The sequence below is a fragment of the Nicotiana tomentosiformis genome, chromosome 5 (genome assembly GCF_000390325.3).
Source record: "Nicotiana tomentosiformis chromosome 5, ASM39032v3, whole genome shotgun sequence".
NCBI lineage: Eukaryota > Viridiplantae > Streptophyta > Magnoliopsida > Solanales > Solanaceae > Nicotiana > Nicotiana tomentosiformis.
Genome location: NC_090816.1, coordinates 118,446,739 through 118,468,139, shown reverse-complemented (window position 1 = coordinate 118,468,139; position 21,401 = coordinate 118,446,739). Strand labels below are relative to the sequence as shown.

At 37.7% G+C, this 21,401-nt stretch overlaps 2 protein-coding genes across 2 annotated transcripts; both read left to right on the top strand.

Moving 5' to 3' along the window:
* The first annotated feature begins 3,009 nt into the window (after window positions 1-3,009).
* On the top strand, window positions 3,010-9,125 carry LOC104091371 (uricase-2 isozyme 1). The gene is made up of 8 exons (XM_009596698.4): window positions 3,010-3,400; window positions 4,030-4,122; window positions 4,484-4,559; window positions 6,027-6,136; window positions 6,823-6,914; window positions 7,072-7,245; window positions 7,393-7,486; window positions 8,722-9,125. Exons 1-8 carry the CDS (start codon window positions 3,200-3,202, stop codon window positions 8,803-8,805), a joined length of 924 nt encoding a protein of 307 aa, XP_009594993.1. The 5' UTR covers window positions 3,010-3,199; the 3' UTR covers window positions 8,806-9,125.
* An 8,131-nt stretch (window positions 9,126-17,256) lies between these two features.
* LOC104119833 (uncharacterized) lies at window positions 17,257-20,787 on the top strand. Its single transcript, XM_009631426.4, has 4 exons — window positions 17,257-17,862; window positions 18,237-18,493; window positions 19,213-19,658; window positions 20,373-20,787. Exons 1-4 carry the CDS (start codon window positions 17,747-17,749, stop codon window positions 20,640-20,642), a joined length of 1,089 nt encoding a protein of 362 aa, XP_009629721.1. The 5' UTR covers window positions 17,257-17,746; the 3' UTR covers window positions 20,643-20,787.
* Window positions 20,788-21,401: the final 614 nt, after the last annotated feature.

The window sequence follows — 21,401 nt, the reverse complement described above, 5'->3', positions numbered from 1 at the left end:
TGACATATTCAATGACATATTTTTCTTCGGATAGTAAAATACACACAATTGAAGAAGAAAATCTCATCCTTCTCTATTTTTATTTCTTGTTCATATTTTACTAAATTATTTTTATTTCATAACAACATTTCTTGTTCATGTTTTACTAAATTGCTTTTATTTCATAACAATATTTCTTATTCATGTTTTACTAAATTATTTTTATTTCATAACAAAATTCTATTAGGAAATCATTTTCAAACGATTAATAATAAGATAGTGGCGTTATGTGCGGTGGTATATTTTAGGAGTAGTTGATGGCAAAATCACCTTGTCTGTGTTCCTAACTTTGCTTTCATAGTACTTTCAAAAAGGGAGGTCAGTAGAAATTTTACAATTCAGAGGAGATGCAAATATACTTGCATCTAAAGTAGACTATTTTTTTAAATATATATGTTATACATCTATTTATAAATTAACTAGTAACAATATCCTATCGTGAAAGATTAATCCCAAATTGCTGAAAATGAATCCACCAGCAACAAACATTAGTGGTTTAATTTGTTTCCAATGGCCAAATCTAGAGCTTCCAGAGATACCCATGTCGTTCGAATTGGGTCTGTAATGAAGATTTTAGTGATGCCCCAAAGTAAAAGCACTAATCCATCAAGCTTGTCGGTGCCGGAACTTACGTGTTTCAGATCCGAAGAAGTTGTTCAAAAAAAAAATTGCAGATATTGACCTCGTATTTGAAAGGAGAATAGTTAAAATTGTGTGGAAGTCACGAACCTGCAAATTGAATTTGAGTTGAGAAAAGAGGATAGAAACGAAGAAGAAAGAATGTGAAATTTGTCCGGCAAACTTATTCCGGTAATAAAAAATAAAGCATATCATGGTGTGTGAAAGAATTGGAGGAAAAAGAAAGAGAAAAAAAATTAGAAAGAAAAATAAATCTTTCACGCTCTGAAAAATGGTGTAATACACACACTATGCCACAACATCAAATTGTGTCTAAATGACACAGTTAATGTCCGATTAAAGTGTTCAAATGGAACAGACTTAAGATGGAATGTCTAAGTGAAAAATATAGACAACTTTAAGGGTTTGTCGATGTATTCTGCCTTTTTAGTATTAAGTTGTCCCTAGGAAACGGACAACCAAGAGTGGATCAAGGTGGCAGTGCGCTTCTAGGTGAGAAAAAGTCCAAAATAGTCCAGTATCTTTGGACTTTAACACAAACTAGTCATATCTTTCACATGAGCACTAATAGTTCATATTCTTTAATAAAGTGGTACACTTTTAGTCTCCATGTTTGATATGAAAAAAAATATTTTTCAAAAAATATTTTTCAATTTTCTCATGTTTGGTTGGCTTAAATATTTTGGAAAATATTTCTCATGGACGAAAATATTTTCCATGTCAAAAGAAGAAAAAATATTTTTCAAAACTTTGCTTCAACCTTTCCACACCCTTTTCTTCAAACTTTTCTTCACTGTTTACATTTTCTAGTCATATACATAGATTATACATTTATTATACATAATTATATACATATAATACATAAATTATACATATATTATACATCTACCGGCTATTTTTAGTTTAAACAGTTAGGTAGGCGGCTATTTGGGTTAATTCTTCTTCTTTTTATGATGTAGAAAAAATTATTTTCTTTCATTTCAGCAAAATAATGTAGCAAAAAGTATTTCCTTTTTTTTCAACAAAATAATGTAGCAAAAAGTATTTCCTTTCATTTTAATAAAATGAGTACTTTTTTCATGTTATAGAAAGAGTACTTTGTTTTTCAACCAAAAAAAGAGTATTTTTTTTTTGTTGTGTAACACAAATTTCAACGTTGTTTTTGCGAGAAAAGGTAAAGCAACACATTAGTCCCATTGGTTTTGTGTAAAATTTTAAAAGAATAATTAAATTCTTGAAAAAAATAGAGTATTGAAAACGTTGAGTAATTGGAGTTGGGGGGAGGAGGGGAGAGGGAAGGGGAGCACGGGAAACATGGAAATTTGGGATAAGGGGGAGGAGGTAAGAAAAGTAGCATAAAAAATTTCTAAAAAATATTTTTTTATTCTCTAGACAAACACTAGAAAAAAATTTGCCACTCACCAACTAAACAAGAAAAAATAAATGATAACCACTCATTTTCTAGGAAATATTTTTTTTTATATCAAATATTGTGACTAAAAATATACCACTTTATTAAAGAATGTGAATTATTAGTGTTCCATGTGAAAGAAATATAATTATTTGAGTTAAAGTCCAAACATACTGAATTATTTTGGGCTTTTTCTCCTTCTAGGTATATGATAAACTAAAAAGTTCCATGATAATGCACGAAATTAGATAATGGAGGTTAGAGATTTGATCAAATGAATAATTGAAAGTGTGATTTTCTCCTTCGAAATTAATGAATTTACTCTTGAGAAGTAAACCAGGATAATTAATTTGGGATGAAGGGAGTATATACTTATTTTATTCACCTAATTTACTACTAATAAAGATTGAATAATCATACAAATAATATATCAAATTTAAAACCTCAAATTTTTAAAAATTCTATAATTACAAAAATATTATTGTATATTAACATGAGGGTGTGGAGGTCAAAAATTAGAGTACAAAGTTAGTAGGCAGTTGAACATATTTTTTTTCGTACTAGTTATATCTAACATTATTCTTGTACTTCCTTATTTATAGTTTGCATTTACTTCCTCTTATTTCTTTTGCTTCGGCTATTCTACTGCTTGCTGCAACTCTTTTTTTTTTCATTATTTTTTTAGTTGAAAATTTATCGGAAATAGTTTTTCTACCTTTACAAGATATGAGTAAGGTATAACTTCTCAGATTCTACTTTATAGGATTATACTAAATTTATTGTTGTTTATTATTAAAATTACAAATTTTGAATTTTTCTTTTATAATGTTCAGTTAAATTACTGTCATATAAAGTTAAATTACTGTCATATAAATTGAATCGAAGGGGTATTTATTTCTAAAGTTCTACACTTCTACTAAAAAAAAACGCCCATGGTATAGTTAGTGGGGCCGGAAAGCAATGTGGTTTCATGTGCGACGATAGATACGATGGACACGTGTCGACAATACATTAATTAATACGTATATGCATACATACAGCGCACAGAGCCGTGAGTAGGAAGCTGAGCATTTGTGAAAAGGGACGAAAAGAGAAACAAATCGATCGGAAATGGCGGAAGTGAGTGGACTGAAACTGGAGCAGAGGCATGGAAAATCCAGAGTGAGAGTAGCCAGGGTTTGGAAAAGTCACGACGGGAAGCATCACTTTGCTGAATGGAGTGTTAACATTAGCCTCCTCTCCGATTGTTTACCTGCCTATGTCGCCGGTGATAATTCCGATATCGTCGCCACCGATACCATGAAAAATACTGTAATTCCTCCTTTTTTTCCTTTGTGTAACAGCTGATTTATATGCATGTATTTAGAATTTTGTTAGATCATGTATACCTGATGCTCAATTTCATCATCTACGAACTTAAATAGTACTACTGATTATTTTTCGTGTTAATAACTTGATATGAAATTGACGAGTTTTGCTTTTTGTAATAGTTTTCTAAGAGATCTGAGCTATGAACGAGACATTAGGATTGATATAATTATTTAAGCTATTTGTCTGATCACGAGTTTTTGGCACTTTTCTTCTCTGCATTAGGTCTAAATCTGCTTTAGAAGTTCTCAAATTCAGCTTTTACATTTCGGAAACTAAAGCTGATTATCAGAGGCGGATCCAGGATTTAAGCTTTATGGGTTCAACCTTTATAATTCCTAGTATTGAACCCATTATTATTTTAAAGTTATGGGTTTATATGTACTGTTTGTTGCAATTTTAGTAAATATTTACTCATAAATTTCTACTCCGTACCAAAAGTACCGGGTTCAGATGAACCTGGTATCCGTGCTCTACGTCCGACCCTGCTGATTATATTGTGTAGTTATATCCTATAATCTGGATTTTCCTGTCATTTGGTTCTAAGTTCCGATTATTGGACCTTGAAACAGGTGTATGCCAAAGCTAAGGAATGTTCAGAGCAACTTTCAGCTGAAGATTTTGCCATTATACTTGCGAAGCACTTCACCTCTTTTTATCAGCAGGTACGATTTGTCTATTATCATGTAATGATGTCAGTTGTCTGCCATGACTACTTGGTTATTCTAGCCACTGAATTTAGTAATAGTCGGAAGGGTACTATGTTTTGTAAACTGTGCTATACGTGTAGAGAATGCTCCAAAAGACTTCTCATTTTTCTTACAGATCAATCTTATGTTATGTCCACTCATCTGGCAATTGCTCTGTAGAGAAGAATAAGCAATTGCATATTTGTTGCCTTTTGTTGTATGCAGACTTTGGGATGATTTGTGCTTTGCAGATGATATTGCTTAATATAATTATAGGACTGAACCACTCACCTTACACAGATCTTCTTAAGTTATTTTTCCTGTTCTGTTCTTGTAGGTCACTGCTGCAATTGTTGATATAGTTGAAAAGCCATGGGAACGCATTAGCATAAAGGGCCAACAACATGAACACGGTAAACCTTTTGATTTACAACGGAAAGTGTTACTTACTTACCCAATGAACTTCCCCCTCCCTTTAGAAGTTAAAATGAAGATCTAAGTTACCCTGTGCTGCTAATTCTCAGAAATTGTAGTGAGTATTCCTCTTCTGCCGTGTGACTGGTTTCATCCTTTTCTTGACTGTGTTTCATCTCCTTAGAGTGCATGCAGAGTCATTAATTTTCTTAAACAGCACATGAGCAATTTGGAATTCCAGTCTGATTTGTGGCTTATGATAAGATATTTTGTTAGGGATGTCCACTATATATTGTTTTCATATGTTATCATCTCTATCATAAATTTAGCCAGCATCGAATACATCTGAGCTTCACTGAACAATATGGTATCAAATTTGATAAAACTAGATCAAGTTCATAAGCCACAAATTAGACTGGAATTCCAAATTGCTCATGTGCCTGAGCAATTCAAAGTCAAGTCTGAGACAATCTTGCATCCAAATAACGAGCCTGATCTAACATAGTCTAACATAGTCATCCTTGTTTGGCAGCACATGAATTTTCCTAGATCAGTATTTTCTCGCCTTTGGTTCAAATTAGAATGTGCTCAATATGATGTTATTCCTTTCTCTTTTGTCAGAAGTAGACTTCTTTCAGTTAATTTCTATCAAAAGACAGCAAGGAAAAAATAACTAATGGACAGAGTTGTCCTGAAATGATCAACTAATTATTTTGCGCAACTAATCTGACAAAATTAGCAGGTTCATATTGGACTGAGAAATCGGAAACAACCTCTCTACTCCCTCGGGTTAGGGGTAAGATCTGCGTACACACTACCCTTCCCAGACCCCGCTAGTGGGATTTCACTGGGTTGTTGTATATTGGACTGAGAATGGAGCTCTATCTGACCAATTTTTCTTTCGTGAAATGCTTCCAAGAGCTATTCCATGGTTAAAGCTACTTTCTTGAAAAAACTGTTCAGCTTCCTTTAAGCTGATCATATCAATTTTTAGCTATAAAAGGCCTTAAAGTTGGTCCTGTATCATGAATTATGTGGAGCTACAATTTTCCCTGTACATAGTCCAAAAACTTGAGCTGCAATTTGTGGACCCCTCACTTCTTGATTGTATTGACTAGGAAAATGATTTAATCAAGGAGTTGACTTTTCACTGGATGAGATCCCTTGAAAAGGGATTTGGAACCTCAAAAAGGGGCCTCATTGTATGAAGCAGTCATTGGTGATCCAGTTTTTAATGTGTTTAGAAGATTTTAGTCGATTGCATGGGAAAATGTCTAGGTTAGGATGCCGAAGTGCCTTAAGCCATGATGTCAATTTTGTTTAATATCTCTCGTTGCACCTCCTAGCTTTGTTTTCCATTTATACGATCTGAATTTCTCTCTGATGTAGTGATCCACTGAGATTAATCAAAAAAAATTGTTTTCCTTATGATTAATTCTGTTGCTCTACGTTTCTAACTTTCTTAGGTTTTAAGCTTGGCTCTGAAAAACACACTACCGAAGTAATGGTCGATAAATCGGGAACATTGCACATGACGTCTGGTATCGAGGGATTATCAGTTCTAAAGACAACTAAGGTAATCTCAGTTACACATCTGCCTAAATTTCTCGCTTATCTCTTCAAGCTGTTTCAGTTAAAGTTATAGTTCTACTTACCTCAAAAAAGAAGAAATAAAAGGATTATGCAGTTAACTGAAAGCTTTTTATAGTAGTCCTACTAAGATGCGCAACCCTCCTCTAAGAAAGAAAGATATATGTTACTCTCCCTTGGAATAGTTTTTTAGTTTGTTTTTTCTTTTTGACTCCCCCCACCTCGGCGGTGGCAGTGAAGTTGAGGGGCTATGGATCAGGGGCAAGGCAGCAAGGGTAGTGCTCTTATAAATGATGATGAAATAGCCAGTTTACATGTGTGTCAGACAAGATCTATTTGGCCCTGCAGAAGTCCTTACTCTTTCTTACTCTAAAATTAGAGCCTCAGTACCTACTATAATTCTGCCTATGGGAATTAGGAACAAATTCTTTTTCTTTACACGAGATTAAGAATTTGAATTACACCTCACTTGATACGCCACCCTAAACAAATGGCTTCCGAAATTTCATTCATGATAAGCGCTTTATAACAACCTCTCTACCCTCAAAGGTAGGGGTAAGGTCTGGTACACACTACCCTCCCCAGACCCCACTCGTGGGATTATACTGGGTTTGTTGTTGTTGTTGTATAAGTGCATTATCCATTTTCATAACAAATAGCTCATTGAAACAGTCAGGTTTTGAAGGATTCATTAGGGACAAGTACACTATGTTGCCTGAAACACAGGAAAGAATGATGGCTACAGAGGTCACTGCATCTTGGAGGTAAATTATCCATTTTTTTAAAGAGATGACGTGTTAAAGTTCTCTTTCTGACATGAATGAGATCATAGTCTTGCCCTTGTTAGTTGTTCATCGTTGTACCATGTTTCATTTCTGCCCATTGTTGATTGTGTTGTGAACCTGAAATTGGTTCATATAGGTACTCTTTTGAATCTCTCTCAAGTCTTCCCTTGAAGCCTCTGTATTTCACAGAGAGATACATGGATGTGAAGGAGGTCCTGCTTAACACATTCTTCGGCCCGTCTAAGGGAGGAGTATACAGCCCTTCTGTTCAAGCCACACTTTATGAAATGGCAAAGGCTGTTCTTGGAAGGTCTTTCTCTCGAATTCAACTCATAAGATGCTTTCCTAGCAGGCTAGCACACATACAAGAGAAATGAAACCTCTAAGACACTATTTGCTTCTTCAAGTTTCATAATTGCTATGCATCCTTATGGTTTTTTTGGCATTATTCTTTCAGGTTTCCCGACATTTCATTCATTCAGTTGAAGATGCCAAATCTCCATTTTTTGCCAGTCAATTTGTCAAGCAAAGATAATCCAGTAATTGTGAAGGTAAGTTTCTCTCCCCTCATTCGCTGGATTGCTGTGTGCTAAAATGCAGTGAATTTGACAGCCAAGTTATTTTCTAACCATGTAAGGTGAAATTTATCTGGCAAGATCTTGTTCAAAACTGAGCCGATTACCATGAGAAAAGATGGTTCAATTATTTAAACCTCCTCTCTAGCTTAGCAAAACCAAATAAACCTTAGTTTGGGAAAAACTTTAAGCTTCCCCTCTGTAGCAACAGAAGCGAACATTGTCAAGTTTGAGAATAATTCGACCAAAATGGCGTCATTCACGTGTGTTGATTCTTTAAGCAGCTTTGAATGATATATACAGGCTACCTATAAATCTAAAAGGAAAGAAAATTTGCCAAAGGGAAGAAAAGAAAGATAAGAAGACCAATGGAGAAACTGAGCTGTTTTAGGAGAGGGCAAGATGGACTGGGTTGGTGGTGGTGGTGGAGGTGGGGGGACTAAGAGCCAGGGGAAGGCAAAGCTGATGGGGTAAATGAGTAGAGGAGTTACGGCTGGGCTCAGGAAGGGGAGCGATCATGGTAAGAGAATTGGTGGAGCTGGGATAGAAGATTCTTAGTGATAAGGTCCAATTTTTATTCATGTTAAACATAAATTCAAAGTAGATATTTGAACAACACCAGTGATGCTTAATAGATGCACAAAAGCTAGAGTAGCCTATACTGGCTAAGAAGAAATTTCAGCAACACGTGGATGTTCTCTTTACCTGCTTTGGATAAATGCTACTGTAATCCGTGAGGAGCGGCCTGCACGGATTTGCCCAATCAGAAGGAAGAGAGCGGTGGTTTGCCAACATTGTCAAAGGGATGGGTTGGGGTTGGGGGTTGGGAATTAACGGCTATAGGGTAACTTGTGATTCCCACACGTTCCTCATCTGAGTATTATCAATCCACATTCTCAGTTTAATAATAACTTACTGCATCATGCAAAATCGCGGTGATACAATATCAACATGTATTGGAAAAGTTTGAAAGAAGAGAAGCTAAAGTGGTGGGTACAGTTCGATCCCGCGTAAATGATTCTCGAGTTACATATCTTTAATCATGTATTATCCAGTTGATTGAAAATTTCAAGTTTTATTGCTGCACTGCATTCATTCAGTCATAAAGTTATGCCATTATAAGTTGATCTTCTTGGGAACTATATACCTCTGATCATGTTCTTTTGAGCTTGAATCAGTGGCTAATATTTAATCCGTTGGTGACCTTTCAGTTTGATAATGATGTTTATTTGCCGACGGATGAACCGCATGGAACAATTCAGGCGACTCTTAATCGTATTCGGTCAAAGATGTGAAATACTGCTGATTAAAAGTGCCAATGATGCTCATTTCTTACATTTAAGTTGTTACACCTCAAAGCAACTTAAGGGAACCTGGAAAGAAGCAACAATGTTACATGGTTCTGATTCTTCTAATTTGCTGTACACATGTAAAATATGAGTGTGTAATTTTCTGAATCTTCGTGTAAAATAAATACTTGATAATTGTTTCTCAAGTTGTTGGACTTTATGATTTATCTTTATGTTGTAAATTGTAATTGGTAATTTGGCTAAAAGAGAAGCCTCCCCACCTGGATATAGATAAACTAGTTAATATAATTCGACCTCTTGTTTAAGTTGTGTTGGTCATGCATTTCATTATGATTATGTAACACTACTTTGCTCTAAAAATTTGGAAATGATTATGTAACACTACTTTGCTCTAAAAAATTGGTACCAGGGAGAAGTATTTTATACTTGAACAATTCAGCGTATTAAGGTTATTTACCAAAATGATTCAAATTGTGTCGATGCAATGTTTTATTATGATATTTTAATTCTTTTTTCACAAGAAGTACGGGAATCAAATCCTCACTAACAAGGTAAAATAGTAGTAGTTAACCAATTGAGATATTAAGATTATTTTTTTTTTTGTTACATATTAACTAATCTACTAAGATTTCTCTTTTTCTAATTTTCTTTTGTTACATCGGGCGTGCGGGAGGGGAAATTAGGAAATTATGAGGTGGGAAATTAGAAAATAATAAATATAAGGTTTAATTTACTAAGTTGTTTTTTTCAATGTTTTTTGAAAATTAAATAGTATTAAAAAAACTTACCACTAAATAGTATGGTTGAAAAAAATAAACAAATTTTTTTGAGCTAAAGCGATAGTTAAAATGGGAAGGAGGAAGTATTTTTTTTAATCATATAACATGGAAAAAAATTATAACTTGATATAATACTTTTTTGTGTACGGTCAAAACCGATTGAGTCAGTCGTACGGACTGATCGAGACGATAATGTTTCGATCAAAGGGTATCTGCATGACAAGCTCGGTCGAAGTCCGAAGTAAGGGCGTCGAGGTTCGAGCTCTAAGACCGATCAATGACAAGTTCGGTATCATTATCGAGCTCATATCCAAATCGAACTACGAGGCAAAGCAGAGATTATCGAAGATGCATAGACTGACCAACACTTACCCCGAATATCGAGACCCCAAGTCAGAATCGAACTCGAACCAAGGCCGATGGCTCGATCCAATACCGAGCTCAAGCCAGTATCGAGCTCGCAGACAAGAGTCGTTGCAATCGCACTATAGGAGAGAATCTTGACGGAAATCGAGGAAAAGATAATTCATCGTGGGTCCTCCACTATATATTTTTATTATTATAGATAAAGTAGGATGCCTCTAATATAAGAGGGGGATGTTAAAACATTTAAGGGGGACTACGTTACCTTGTTCATCAATATTTTCCTTTTCTTTGTCTTATATTTCATTCCATTTGCCAAGAATAGAGATATTTACATTTTACTCTACAATTTGTATCAAGTTATATCACGTGTCCTTAGAACCATATAAAAATTATCTCTATCCGATTTTTTGGGTAAACAGTTTAGCGCCCCACCGTGAGGCTAAGGATAACAATGATTATTTGATACGAATATGAAAATATACGCCATTGTGTTCTACACTTGTTTCCGAAAATATCTTGAATTTCGAATTAACAACGACTAACTATCAATCAAATGGCTTCACCAATCGACAACGGAGCCGGTCTTCAAGATGAAAACAATAACTTGATACCCAGTACCAAAAAACCACTTGTAAACGCCATTAGAACTCGAATCAGAGTGCCGATAGATATCAATTCGCATGTAGCCATTGAGGCGAATTTACATGCTGAACCCGAAAATAGCATTCATGGTGGAACTCGATCTGCAGCTCGAGATACCCATAACGTCGAGGAAAATGGAGTTAGCTTGCGTATAATTTTCGAAATGTTGCAAGCCCAACAGACAGCAATAGCTTAGTTGCAAAGCCAAACGCAGCTACAAAGCAGACCGGAGCCCAATCCTCCTCGAGAAATCACCCACAGAACGGAGCCAGCCATAGTGAAGTCAATTTAGCAAGAATCGGGGACTACTCCCGAAATTGCTAAATTGCTCGAGGAACTCACAAAGCGAGTCGAAGCCAACGATAAAAAAGTAGAAACATATAACTCTATGGTCGACCAGATCCCGGGGGATCCACCAATGATAAAAGGGCTGGATTCCAAAAAATTCGTGCAAAAACCTTTTCCCTCGAGCCCGGCCCCAAAACCAATCCCCAAAAAATTCTGTATGCCTGAAATACCCAAATATAACGGAACGACCGACCCCAATGAACACGTCACTTTTTACACGTGTGCCATCAAGGGCAATGATTTGGAAGATAATAAGATCGAATCTGTATTATTGAAAAAATTCGGTGAAACCCTGTCAAAGGGGGCAATGGTATGGTATAATAATTTACCATCTAACTCTATTGATTCTTTTGCTATGCTTGCAGATTGCTTCGTAAAAGTACATGCCGGGGCCATAAAGGTCGAGACGAGAAAGTCGGACCTGTTCAAGGTAATACAAAAGGATAACGAGATGCTAAGGGAGTTCGTATCTCGTTTTCAAATGGAACGAATGGATCTACCACCAGTCACATACGATTGGGATGTTCAAGCTTTCACTCAAGGTCTAAACGAGCGGAGCTCGATGGCTTCACGACGGCTGAAGCAAAATCTGATCGAGTACCCATCTATTACTTGGACCGATGTGCACAATCGATATCAATCCAAAATAAGTGTTGAAGATGACCAGTTGATTTCTAGGTCCGTTACTAAAAGAACTACCAAGGAAATCCTCCAAACCCGGTCTGATAAAATGGCAATCAACTACTAAGCAATTGGAACGTATAACGCCTAAAACGATGCTACTGTTGAGTATCCGAGGCCTCTTTAAAATCAACCTCGTATACTGGGGGCTTTATCATTAAACGTATCTGTGATGATTATCAAGTTCGGTGCAAAGGAAGTTACTTCGTTATTTCATGACAAACAATGTCTCGACAGGAAACGTTGCAAGAGCCAAATGGTCAAAACGAACCATGCTTATGTAGTTGGCCAGAACCCTGACGCAAGACATGAACACATGTATAATGGCTTGCAAAGAAATCCCTCTTCTTTACCGATATCCTATATTCAAGATTTATTATGCAAACAGGATCGAGTTCGAGCAAGCACTCACTCGATCACTAAGCCTACAGACTACTTTTATTTCGAGTTCGAGCAAGCACTCACTCGACCATTACGCCTACGGGCTACATTACATCGAGTTCGAATTATTCACTCGACCGCTAAGCCTACGGGCTACTTTTATTTCGAGTTCGAGCAAGCACTCACTTGACCATTACGCCTACGGGCTACATTACATCGAGTTCGAATCATTCACTCGACTACTAAGCCTACATGCTACTTTTATTTTGAGTTCGAGCAAGCACTCACTCGATCATTACGCCTACGGTCTACATTACATCGAGTTCGAATCATTCACTCGGCTGCTAAGCCTACGGGCTACTTTTATTTCGAGTTCAAGCAAGCACTCACTCGACCATTACGCCTAAGGGCTACATTACATCGAGTTTGAATCATTCACTCGACCGCTAAGCCTACGGGCTACTTTTATTTCGAGTTCGAGCAAGCACTCACTCGACCATTACGCCTACGGGCTACATTACATCGAGTTCGAATTATTCACTCGACTACTAAGCCTACGGGCTACATTACATTGAGTTCAAATTATTCACTCGACTACTAAGCTTACGGGCTACATTACATCGAGTTCGAATCATTCACTCGACTGCTAAGCCTACAGGCTACTTTTATTTCGAGTTCGAACAAGCACTCACTCGACCATTATGCCTACGAGTTACTTTTATTTCGAGTTCGATCAAGCACTCACTCGACCATTACGCCTATAGGATACATTACATCGAGTTCGAAATATTCACTCGACTACTAAGCTTACGGGCTACATTACATCAATTTCGAATTATTTACTCGACCGCTAAGCCTACGAGCTAATTTTATTTCGAGTCCGATCAAGCACTCACTCGACCATTATGCCTACAGGCTACATTACATCGAGTTCGAATCATTCACTCGACTACTAAGCCTACATGCTACTTTTATTTTGAGTTCGAGAAAGCACTCACTTGACCATTATGCCTACGGGCTACATTACATCGAGTTCGAATTATTCACTCGACTACTAAGCCCACAGATTACTCATTTCTTCGAATTCAAACGAACACTTGACTATCTAAGGCTGAAAGATGTTCGAGCCTGATAAAGAAAAGGGGACTACCCACAAGGCCCGAAGGCAATAGAGATTAAAATTCAATCTATCTATTTAGCTTGAAAGGCTATTTTACCCCAAAAGGAAGTTCTTTATACAAAAACCGAAAGCGGTATCAAAAGAATGCAGCAAACGACCTAAGGCCCTAAATGAATCAATCTTCATCAAAGGTCGTATTCTCGGCATCGTTCTCATCTTCAGACTTCCCTGAGTCATCGGAGTCCTCCTCATGAAAGGCCAACCTTCGAGCTTTGTTCTCCTCCACCCTGGCGACTTCAATCTCGGCCCCAATATCGAAGCCTTGAGCTCTGACCTCCTAGAGAGCTTCTCTACGAGATTGCCATTTTGCATGTTCGACCATGCTCTCAGCCTTGGCTTGGTTAACCTCGACATCGATCCTAAACTGAGCCACTTTGGCATCAGCTCTTTTATTGGCCTCGATCATCTCAATCTGGCCCCTTTAAGTTCTTTAGCCAAATCTTCTTTATCTGAAGTGGCCAAATCCAACCGATGTTGAAGCTCTTTCATCTTTTCGATTAGCCCCGAAGCATTTTCTTTCGCAGATCGAAGCTGGGCCTCAGACAGCTCCAACTGAGCTTGAACAACTTCCCTTTTCGAGACAAGGATATCAGTACACTTTTTAAATTCTTCTGCCTCGTCCAGTAGCGCATCTACCTGTGAGTTAAGCTGTCCAATCTGCTCGATCGTCTGCCGAACCTACAGAATCGGATCGTTAGTGGTTATCTCTTTTTCATCTTCACTATCATGGAACATTCAGAATACCTGCTCAGCCATCTCCTCATGCTCTTCCCGAGCCGCTGTCAAATCTGCTCAAAGTTTTTCACTAAGGAGCTTGTACGAGTCACTTTTCTTAGTGAGGCTCCGAACCTCGGCATCATGCTCCTCTCGGATTAGAAGAAAGGCCCCGTGATGCAACACCGAAGCCTACAAACAAAATGAGAAACATTAGAATTACCTACAACTCTATGTGTAAAAGAAGCGGCAAAAACACCATCAGAGTTACCCGATTCAAAGCATGTTGGGCCTCGTTGAAGAGACAGGCGGGCCCCACAACATTCATCACTGATTGATCTTCTTCGGTCACCAAGGACCGAAGGTAACTGGCAATCCCCACAGGAGAAGAAAAAATTCGGGTATCCGCAGGTACGGAGAGCACTATCTTCCGCCTTCGATCTGGATCGATACTCGGGGCCGGAAATTGGTCCACCAGTTTATGAATCAATGAAGGCTCGGTAGAACCCGACCACGACGCTTTTTTGGGTACCGACATTCCACCAAAACCGGTAACCTCATCCGAGGCACCTGACTCGAGCCCCTCTAGAGAACCATGGATATCAGCCGACTCCTGAATACCCTCATAGGACCGATCCTCCAACATGACGGCCTCTCGAATCATGGCATCCGAAATGTGAGGGAATCCGCCAATGTCAACTATCCCAAACTCATCCCTTGAAATATCTTCTACTGCCGGAGAAGATCCACCCTCGGTATCCCTTTCAATCATCTTAGCTTGAGAAGGGATGATCTCGGCTTCTTCTTGTTCTGGGATTATGGCCAAGGTTCCTTGATTTGCTTCCACCAAATTGGAAGACTGTTGAATCACAACATTAGCCCGTACACAGGCTAAATTCTCCTCTCCTTCTTCGGGCACGTCTCTTAAATGGCGGGCTACTTCCGAAGACATAACACTAGAGCCCCCTTTCGGCTTTCGAGATCTCTTAGCCGGTTTCTTCTTTTTCGAGCTCGAGGATCCCGATACGTCTTTTCTCTTCCTTTCTTTTACCTGCTTCAGGGCAGGAACTTCTTCGCCACCAGATGAGGGCCTCATGGATACATCTTTCCCGAGTACTACAAAAGGGAAAATAGAGATTTACCATACAAACCGATGAAGAGACAAATCGACAAAAAGATTTACTATGGCTGCGGGCCTCCCATCTACCCTTTGATAATTCGACCCAAGCATACTTGGAGTACGGTCTCTGCAACACCAGACTTTTGACTCATTGTTTAAGATCCGGGATCAGTTCCGGCATTCAAGCTACGGCTGTGACAAGAAAAGAAAAATGGATCAACAAAATAAAAGGCAATCACAAAATCAAAACGGGCAAAGAGAAACGTTTACTCACGGCTCATATTCCATTTCTAGGGAAATGGCAAGCCATCGGCAGGGATCAGGTCCGAGGTTTTGATTCGAACAAAACGGCTCATCCAACCCCGATCCCGAGTCTCGTCTATGCTCGAGAATGGCGCTTTGGTTGCTCGGCGAGCAAGCTTGATCAACCCTCCTCGATAAAGTCAGGGACTGTAAAGGCGCATAAGATGATCAAGGGTGAAGATACGCCCCTCAACCTTGCTCGAGAAAAATCGAAGAAGAATCACTATCCTCCAAAAGGAAGGGTGGATTTGGCCGAGGGTCACATCGTACCTCTTACAAAAGGAAACAATGACAGGTCTAAAGGTCCCAACGTGAAAGGATAAGTGTAAACACTTAAGAACCCTTCGACGTAGGTAGTAATTGATTCATCAGGTGATGGGATTAGTACGAGTTTATTATCCCAGTTACATTCTTGTATGACTTTATCGAGAACTTTTTTGGTAATTGAGCATTGGTACCTCGAAATCGGCTTACACCGACCTGGTATCGGAGAAGGCTTTTTCAATTTTAAAATCACCTACAGTTGAACACCCTACCAGAACGAATTTCTCAGGGCGGGGCTCTTCCACATCCTCGCCACCAGCAGGTCGAGATGAAGAAACGATCTTTTTTTACGGAACAATTTTAGACGTTTTTGCCATTTAAAATTCCGTGAACAAAGAACGGGAGTATTTGGTGTTTTAAGAAAGAGTTTGCAGTAAAACTCACAGGTTTGCAAGCAGAAAACTCAGAAAAGATGAAAAGGAACTTAGAAAATTTGGAAGATTGAAGACGTAAAAGTGATGAATGGTGGAAGGAAAGGCTATTTATAGATTGAAGTAATGATGGTTCAATATCAGCGGTGGCCAACCACCGTCTGACACACATCAAATGCCTTGGTAAAATCGAACCGATGAGACAGCTACCACATATGTCATGGTCGGGATCGATGTAAACGTCAACATATATCTGATCGAGCTGTTGGAAAATCATATCGTTTCTCGCCACATCCTTTTCCGAGAAACGAGGGGACTATCTGTGTACGGTCAAAACCGATTGAGTCAGTCGTACGGACTGGTCGAGACGATAATGTTTCGATCAAAGGGTATCTGCATGACAAGCTCGGTCGAGGTCCGAAGTAAGGGCGTCGAGCTTCGAGATCTAAGACCGATCAATGACAAGCTCGGTATCATTATCGAGCTCATATCCAAATCGAACTACGAGGCAAAGCAGAGATTATCGAAGATGCATAGACCGACCAACACTCATCCCGAATATCGAGACCCCAAGTTAGAATCGAGCTCGAACCAAGGCTGAGGGCTCGATCCAATACCGAGCTCAAGCCAGTATCGAGCTCGCAGGCAAGAGCCATTGCAACTGTACTTTGGGAGAGAATCTTTGCGGAAATCGAAAAAAATACAATTTATCGTGGGTACTCCACTATATTTTATTTTATTTTATAGATAAAGTAAGATTCCTCTAATATAAGAGGGGATGTTAACACATTTAAGTGGGACCACGTTACCTTGTTCATCCAACATTTTCCTTTTCTCTGTCTTATATTTCATTCCATTTGTCAAGAATAGATATATTTACATTTCACTCTACAATTTGTATCAAATTATATCACGTATTCTTAGAACCATATACAAATTTAACTCTATCCTATTATTCAGGTAAACACTTTTGTATATTTTTAAATATTACAATTTTAGTTTTAAAATATTAAATTAATCTTATTCAATTAATTTCGAACATTAGTCAATGATTTTGACCAGAAGCGAATATGACAACTAATTTGAGAAAAAGAGCTTAAAAAAAAAAGAGTGGCACTCACATATAATAAAAGGCCAGCATCTTACGTGTCATCTGTGTCAGCGTGATTGAGAAACACATTCAGTCGAAAGTATTTATATTGGTCTGTCTGAATCTAGTCCTGGAACAAAGTAAAGAGAGGAGAGAAACAAAGAACTCTTTAAATTCTTCATCTACCTTGTCGGTTTTATATTTTACAATATAAAAAAGGAACGGAGAATTGAGAACAATTTCTCCTTTTCCTCTTCCTTTCCCTTCCTACAAGCTAGCATTAAAAAATTAAAAAGAATTCTGTTTGGCGTTAATTCTTCTTCAAATTAACAAGAGGAAAGCCAGGAATCTTCCTCTTCATTTTCTTGTTCTAGAACTCGGGTTTTAGACTTTCTGCATTTCTTGACCTTCTAGGTACCTTTTTTTTTTGTTTCCCCACTTTTATTTCACACCCAATTTTTCTTTTATATAAGAGGGTATTTGATGTTCTGTTCTCCCTACAAAATTAAATTGCAAATTATTCAGTAATACAATTTGGGTACAGCTTTGATTTGTATTAAGGGCAATTGGGTCTACTATTTCTTGATTTTATTTCATAAAGTTGTGATTTTTCTTTGGAATTTGGATATGAACATGGCTGAAGGGGAAGAAAAGACAAATGTGGTAGTGATTGGAGGTGGAATTGGTGGTTCCCTTGTTGCTAAAACCCTTCAAAATGAAGCTAATGTTTCATTAATTGATGAGTAAGCATTTCTATCACTCTTTATTGATTTTTCATAGCTTGTAAATCAATGTGAATTTGCAAAGGTTTTAGCTTTGTTAGTGGTTTAGTGGTTGATTCCTTCAAAATTCTTGATTTTTATCACGACTAAGGACAGCCCTAAGCTCCCGTTATGCGGGTCCGGGAAGGACCGGACCACAAGGTTATATTTTACGCAGTCTTACCCTGCATTTTTGCAAGAGGCTGTTTTCACGGTTCGAACCCGTGACCAGGTGACATCAACTTTATCAGTTACGCCAAGGCTCTCCTTCCTATTTTTATCATGACTACTTGTTTGAATTTGTTTCTTGTTGATTTGTTGTGTTTAATTTAACTCAATGCATGAAATGAGTGCAGGAAAGAGTATTTTGAGATCACATGGGCAAGCTTAAGGTCTATGGTTGAACCTTCATTTGCTAAAAGATCAGTGATTTCTCACTCTGAATACCTTCCTCATGCCAAAATCATTACATCAGCTGTAGTTGACATCACAGAAACTGATGTTTTGACAGCCCAAGGCAGCCGGATTCGGTATGACTATGCTGTTGTTGCCACTGGTCATACACAAGGTGGTGCTTCGACGAAAACTGAGAAGATCAGTCAATACCAAGCAGGTATTGGTTCAATCTCATTCAATGTGGTTACTTTTTGTGTTACTAGTTTTATCTTAAGACACTAACCTTAAGGAGATCGAGGGTTTTCTGATAGGTTATTGAAGACTCAAATGGTGATGTATTGCCATCACTTCACCGACAAGTTGTCTTGCTTACCATATCATAGTTTTGAACATACGCAATTCCGTTCTTTTAGATTGACATTTTACCTATATTATAGATGTGCATTTTATCTTCAACAAGTTATTAGCAGATTCGCATAACTTCAAAAACTATATAATAGTAGAGAACTTTGAGAAGGGGGCTAAGGCATATGGGGAAAAAAAAAGAACAAAGAGAAAAGTGAATCACAATTTTCGTTTTTCTGTTTGGGAGCCTATCAGCCTACAGAGGCTAAAAGAAATTCTTAGCTCCGTTGTGTTAGCACGGCTGGCTGGATGTTATATTGTATACCACTTTTTTTTTTAAAGTCAAGTATACGACTTGTATACTTGACTTAAATCCACAACACTAAAGTATTACGTTATCAAGAAAAGAAAATAAAGAGAATGATAGTGCTCCGGAAAGGAGGATGAATACTTACCTATGAACGACTGAATTATCACGGAAGAGTTGAGTAATACAAATCAAGCTTTCCATTGTTCAGTAGAGCAGGCTAAAACTGCACATGTTTTATGGTATATATAACTTGTGTTTAACTCTTATTTCTTGGTTTACAGAGTATGAAAAGATAAAGGCTGCTGACTCCATATTAATAGTTGGAGGGGGGCCAACAGGTGTGGAGCTGGCTGCTGAAATTGCTGCTGATTTTCCTGCTAAGAAGGTGACTCTGGTGCACAGGGGATCACGATTGTTAGAATTTGTTGGAGAAAGCGCCAGCAAAAAGGCACTGAATTGGCTTACTTCAAAGAAAGTTGAAGTCATCTTGGGACAATCTGTCGATGTAAACTCTGCATCAGATGGTGTTTACAAAACATCGGGTGGAGAAACCATAGTTGCTGATTGCCATTTTATTTGCATCGGTACACCATTTGGTTCAGCATGGCTAAAAGAAACTTTCTTGAAGGATAGTTTGGACAGTCGCGGAAGGCTAATGGTTGATTCAAATTTGAGGATCAAGGGTCACAACAATATCTTTGCTATTGGGGACATCACTGATATTCCGGTAAGTCGATCAAACCTTCTATAATCTTTGTAAACCTTGGTGTCATCCCAGTAAAGCTTTAGATGTTAGTGCCCCTCTCCATGATAAATATGAAAAAGTATACTTCAACAACTATTCAAGAACTTCTGTCTATGCATCCTCTGTTCCCGATTCCCCTTCTTCATAATCATAGCCAAGGCCTGGCACTAGAACTTCAACGATTTACTTTTTCTGAGATTGTAGCAGTAATAAATGATGAATTACTAGTAAGCTCTTTCTATTCTGAATCTCCATTTTCCCTTATTTTAGGAAAAAAAAGAGAAAGAAAAAGAGTGTTGTATGTCCACTTTTGTCATCATAACACGACTTACCTATATTTGTATATGGTGTTTATAGAGCTAACAAGATGTCAAATCTATTATGGTACCTGCTAATGCTACTTAAGTACTTGAATCGCAACTTTAGGAAACATGATGGAAGTATCGCCATCTCCGATGCATTTCAGTATTAACTTTAACTGCTTGCTAATATAGCTGCAGCTATTTGTTCATTGTTACTTTTCCTTCTTCTCCTCGTATAGAAAAGCCCATGCTAGTAACTAGACGTGGCTAATATTATATATACAACTGGATAACTATTAGACCAATAAAAGCTCCAACAGATCGTATTAGCTCTTATGCCATAAGATGCATTTTTATCTGCAAGACATCCTTACATTGTGATGGTGAAATTCAGGAACTTAAACAAGGATATTTGGCTCAAGAACATGCAAAGGTAGTTGCCAAGAACATCACCTTGTCAATAAAGGGAGTAGAAGATGATCACAAAATGGCTGTGTATAAGCCAGCCACTAAGGCATTAGCTATAGTTTCTCTAGGGAGAAAAGAAGCAGTGGCCCAATTTCCTTGTTTGTCAATTGCTGGACGCGTTCCAGGCATGATAAAATCTGGGGATCTCTTTGTTGGAAAGACGCGGAAGGGACTTGGTCTACAGCCTGATGTTTAGTTGTCTCCTATATCTGGAAATATGTGTGCTGTAAAAGTTAAATGGTTTGATATTTGTTTGTTTGTTAAGTTAGATGGTTCTTCTAACTGGTCTTATCTCGTTTGATTTTGGTTTTCAACCTTATACAAGAGTGTTCTTCTCTTTCCATCCTGGTGCTGCAACATAGTTTCCTTAGCAGTAGCTTCAAAAATTGACATGCTACACAAAAACTCAGTAGTATTTTTACATTTTCCAGGTTGGCACACAAGGGCGTATCTAGTATAGAAGCTATGGGTTCATAACTTCCGCTCAAACCCTATATATTTATTTAAAAATTCATTAAATATATTAAATTAGATGCGATGCAATAAAATTCTGAACCTATAAAGTTCAAATCCTGGATCCACCTTCGTGGGCACATACTCTTTTGAACTTCTAGGTTCTAACACAGTCAAGGGGATGCAGCATTTTTTATAATGAGTTCAACTGAATTTAGTATTTTCGGCACGAGACAAAAATATGAAAAATCACTAAAATTTATCAAACATTAATTTTTGAACGCATGATTCCATACAATGAATTTAGTCCAAGAACCTTTTAAGGTTGAACTGTTTAAATCTTGGATCCTCTGAACACAAGACAAAGAAACGTTTGTCTGTGCACCTTATGCATTATTAAGTAAATATTGAAGTTCCTACGTTCTATTGTTTTTTTCCATCTAGTTCATAATAATAGAGAAAACAAGCACCAATTACTTAGCTCTTATTTTCACCCAGTTCA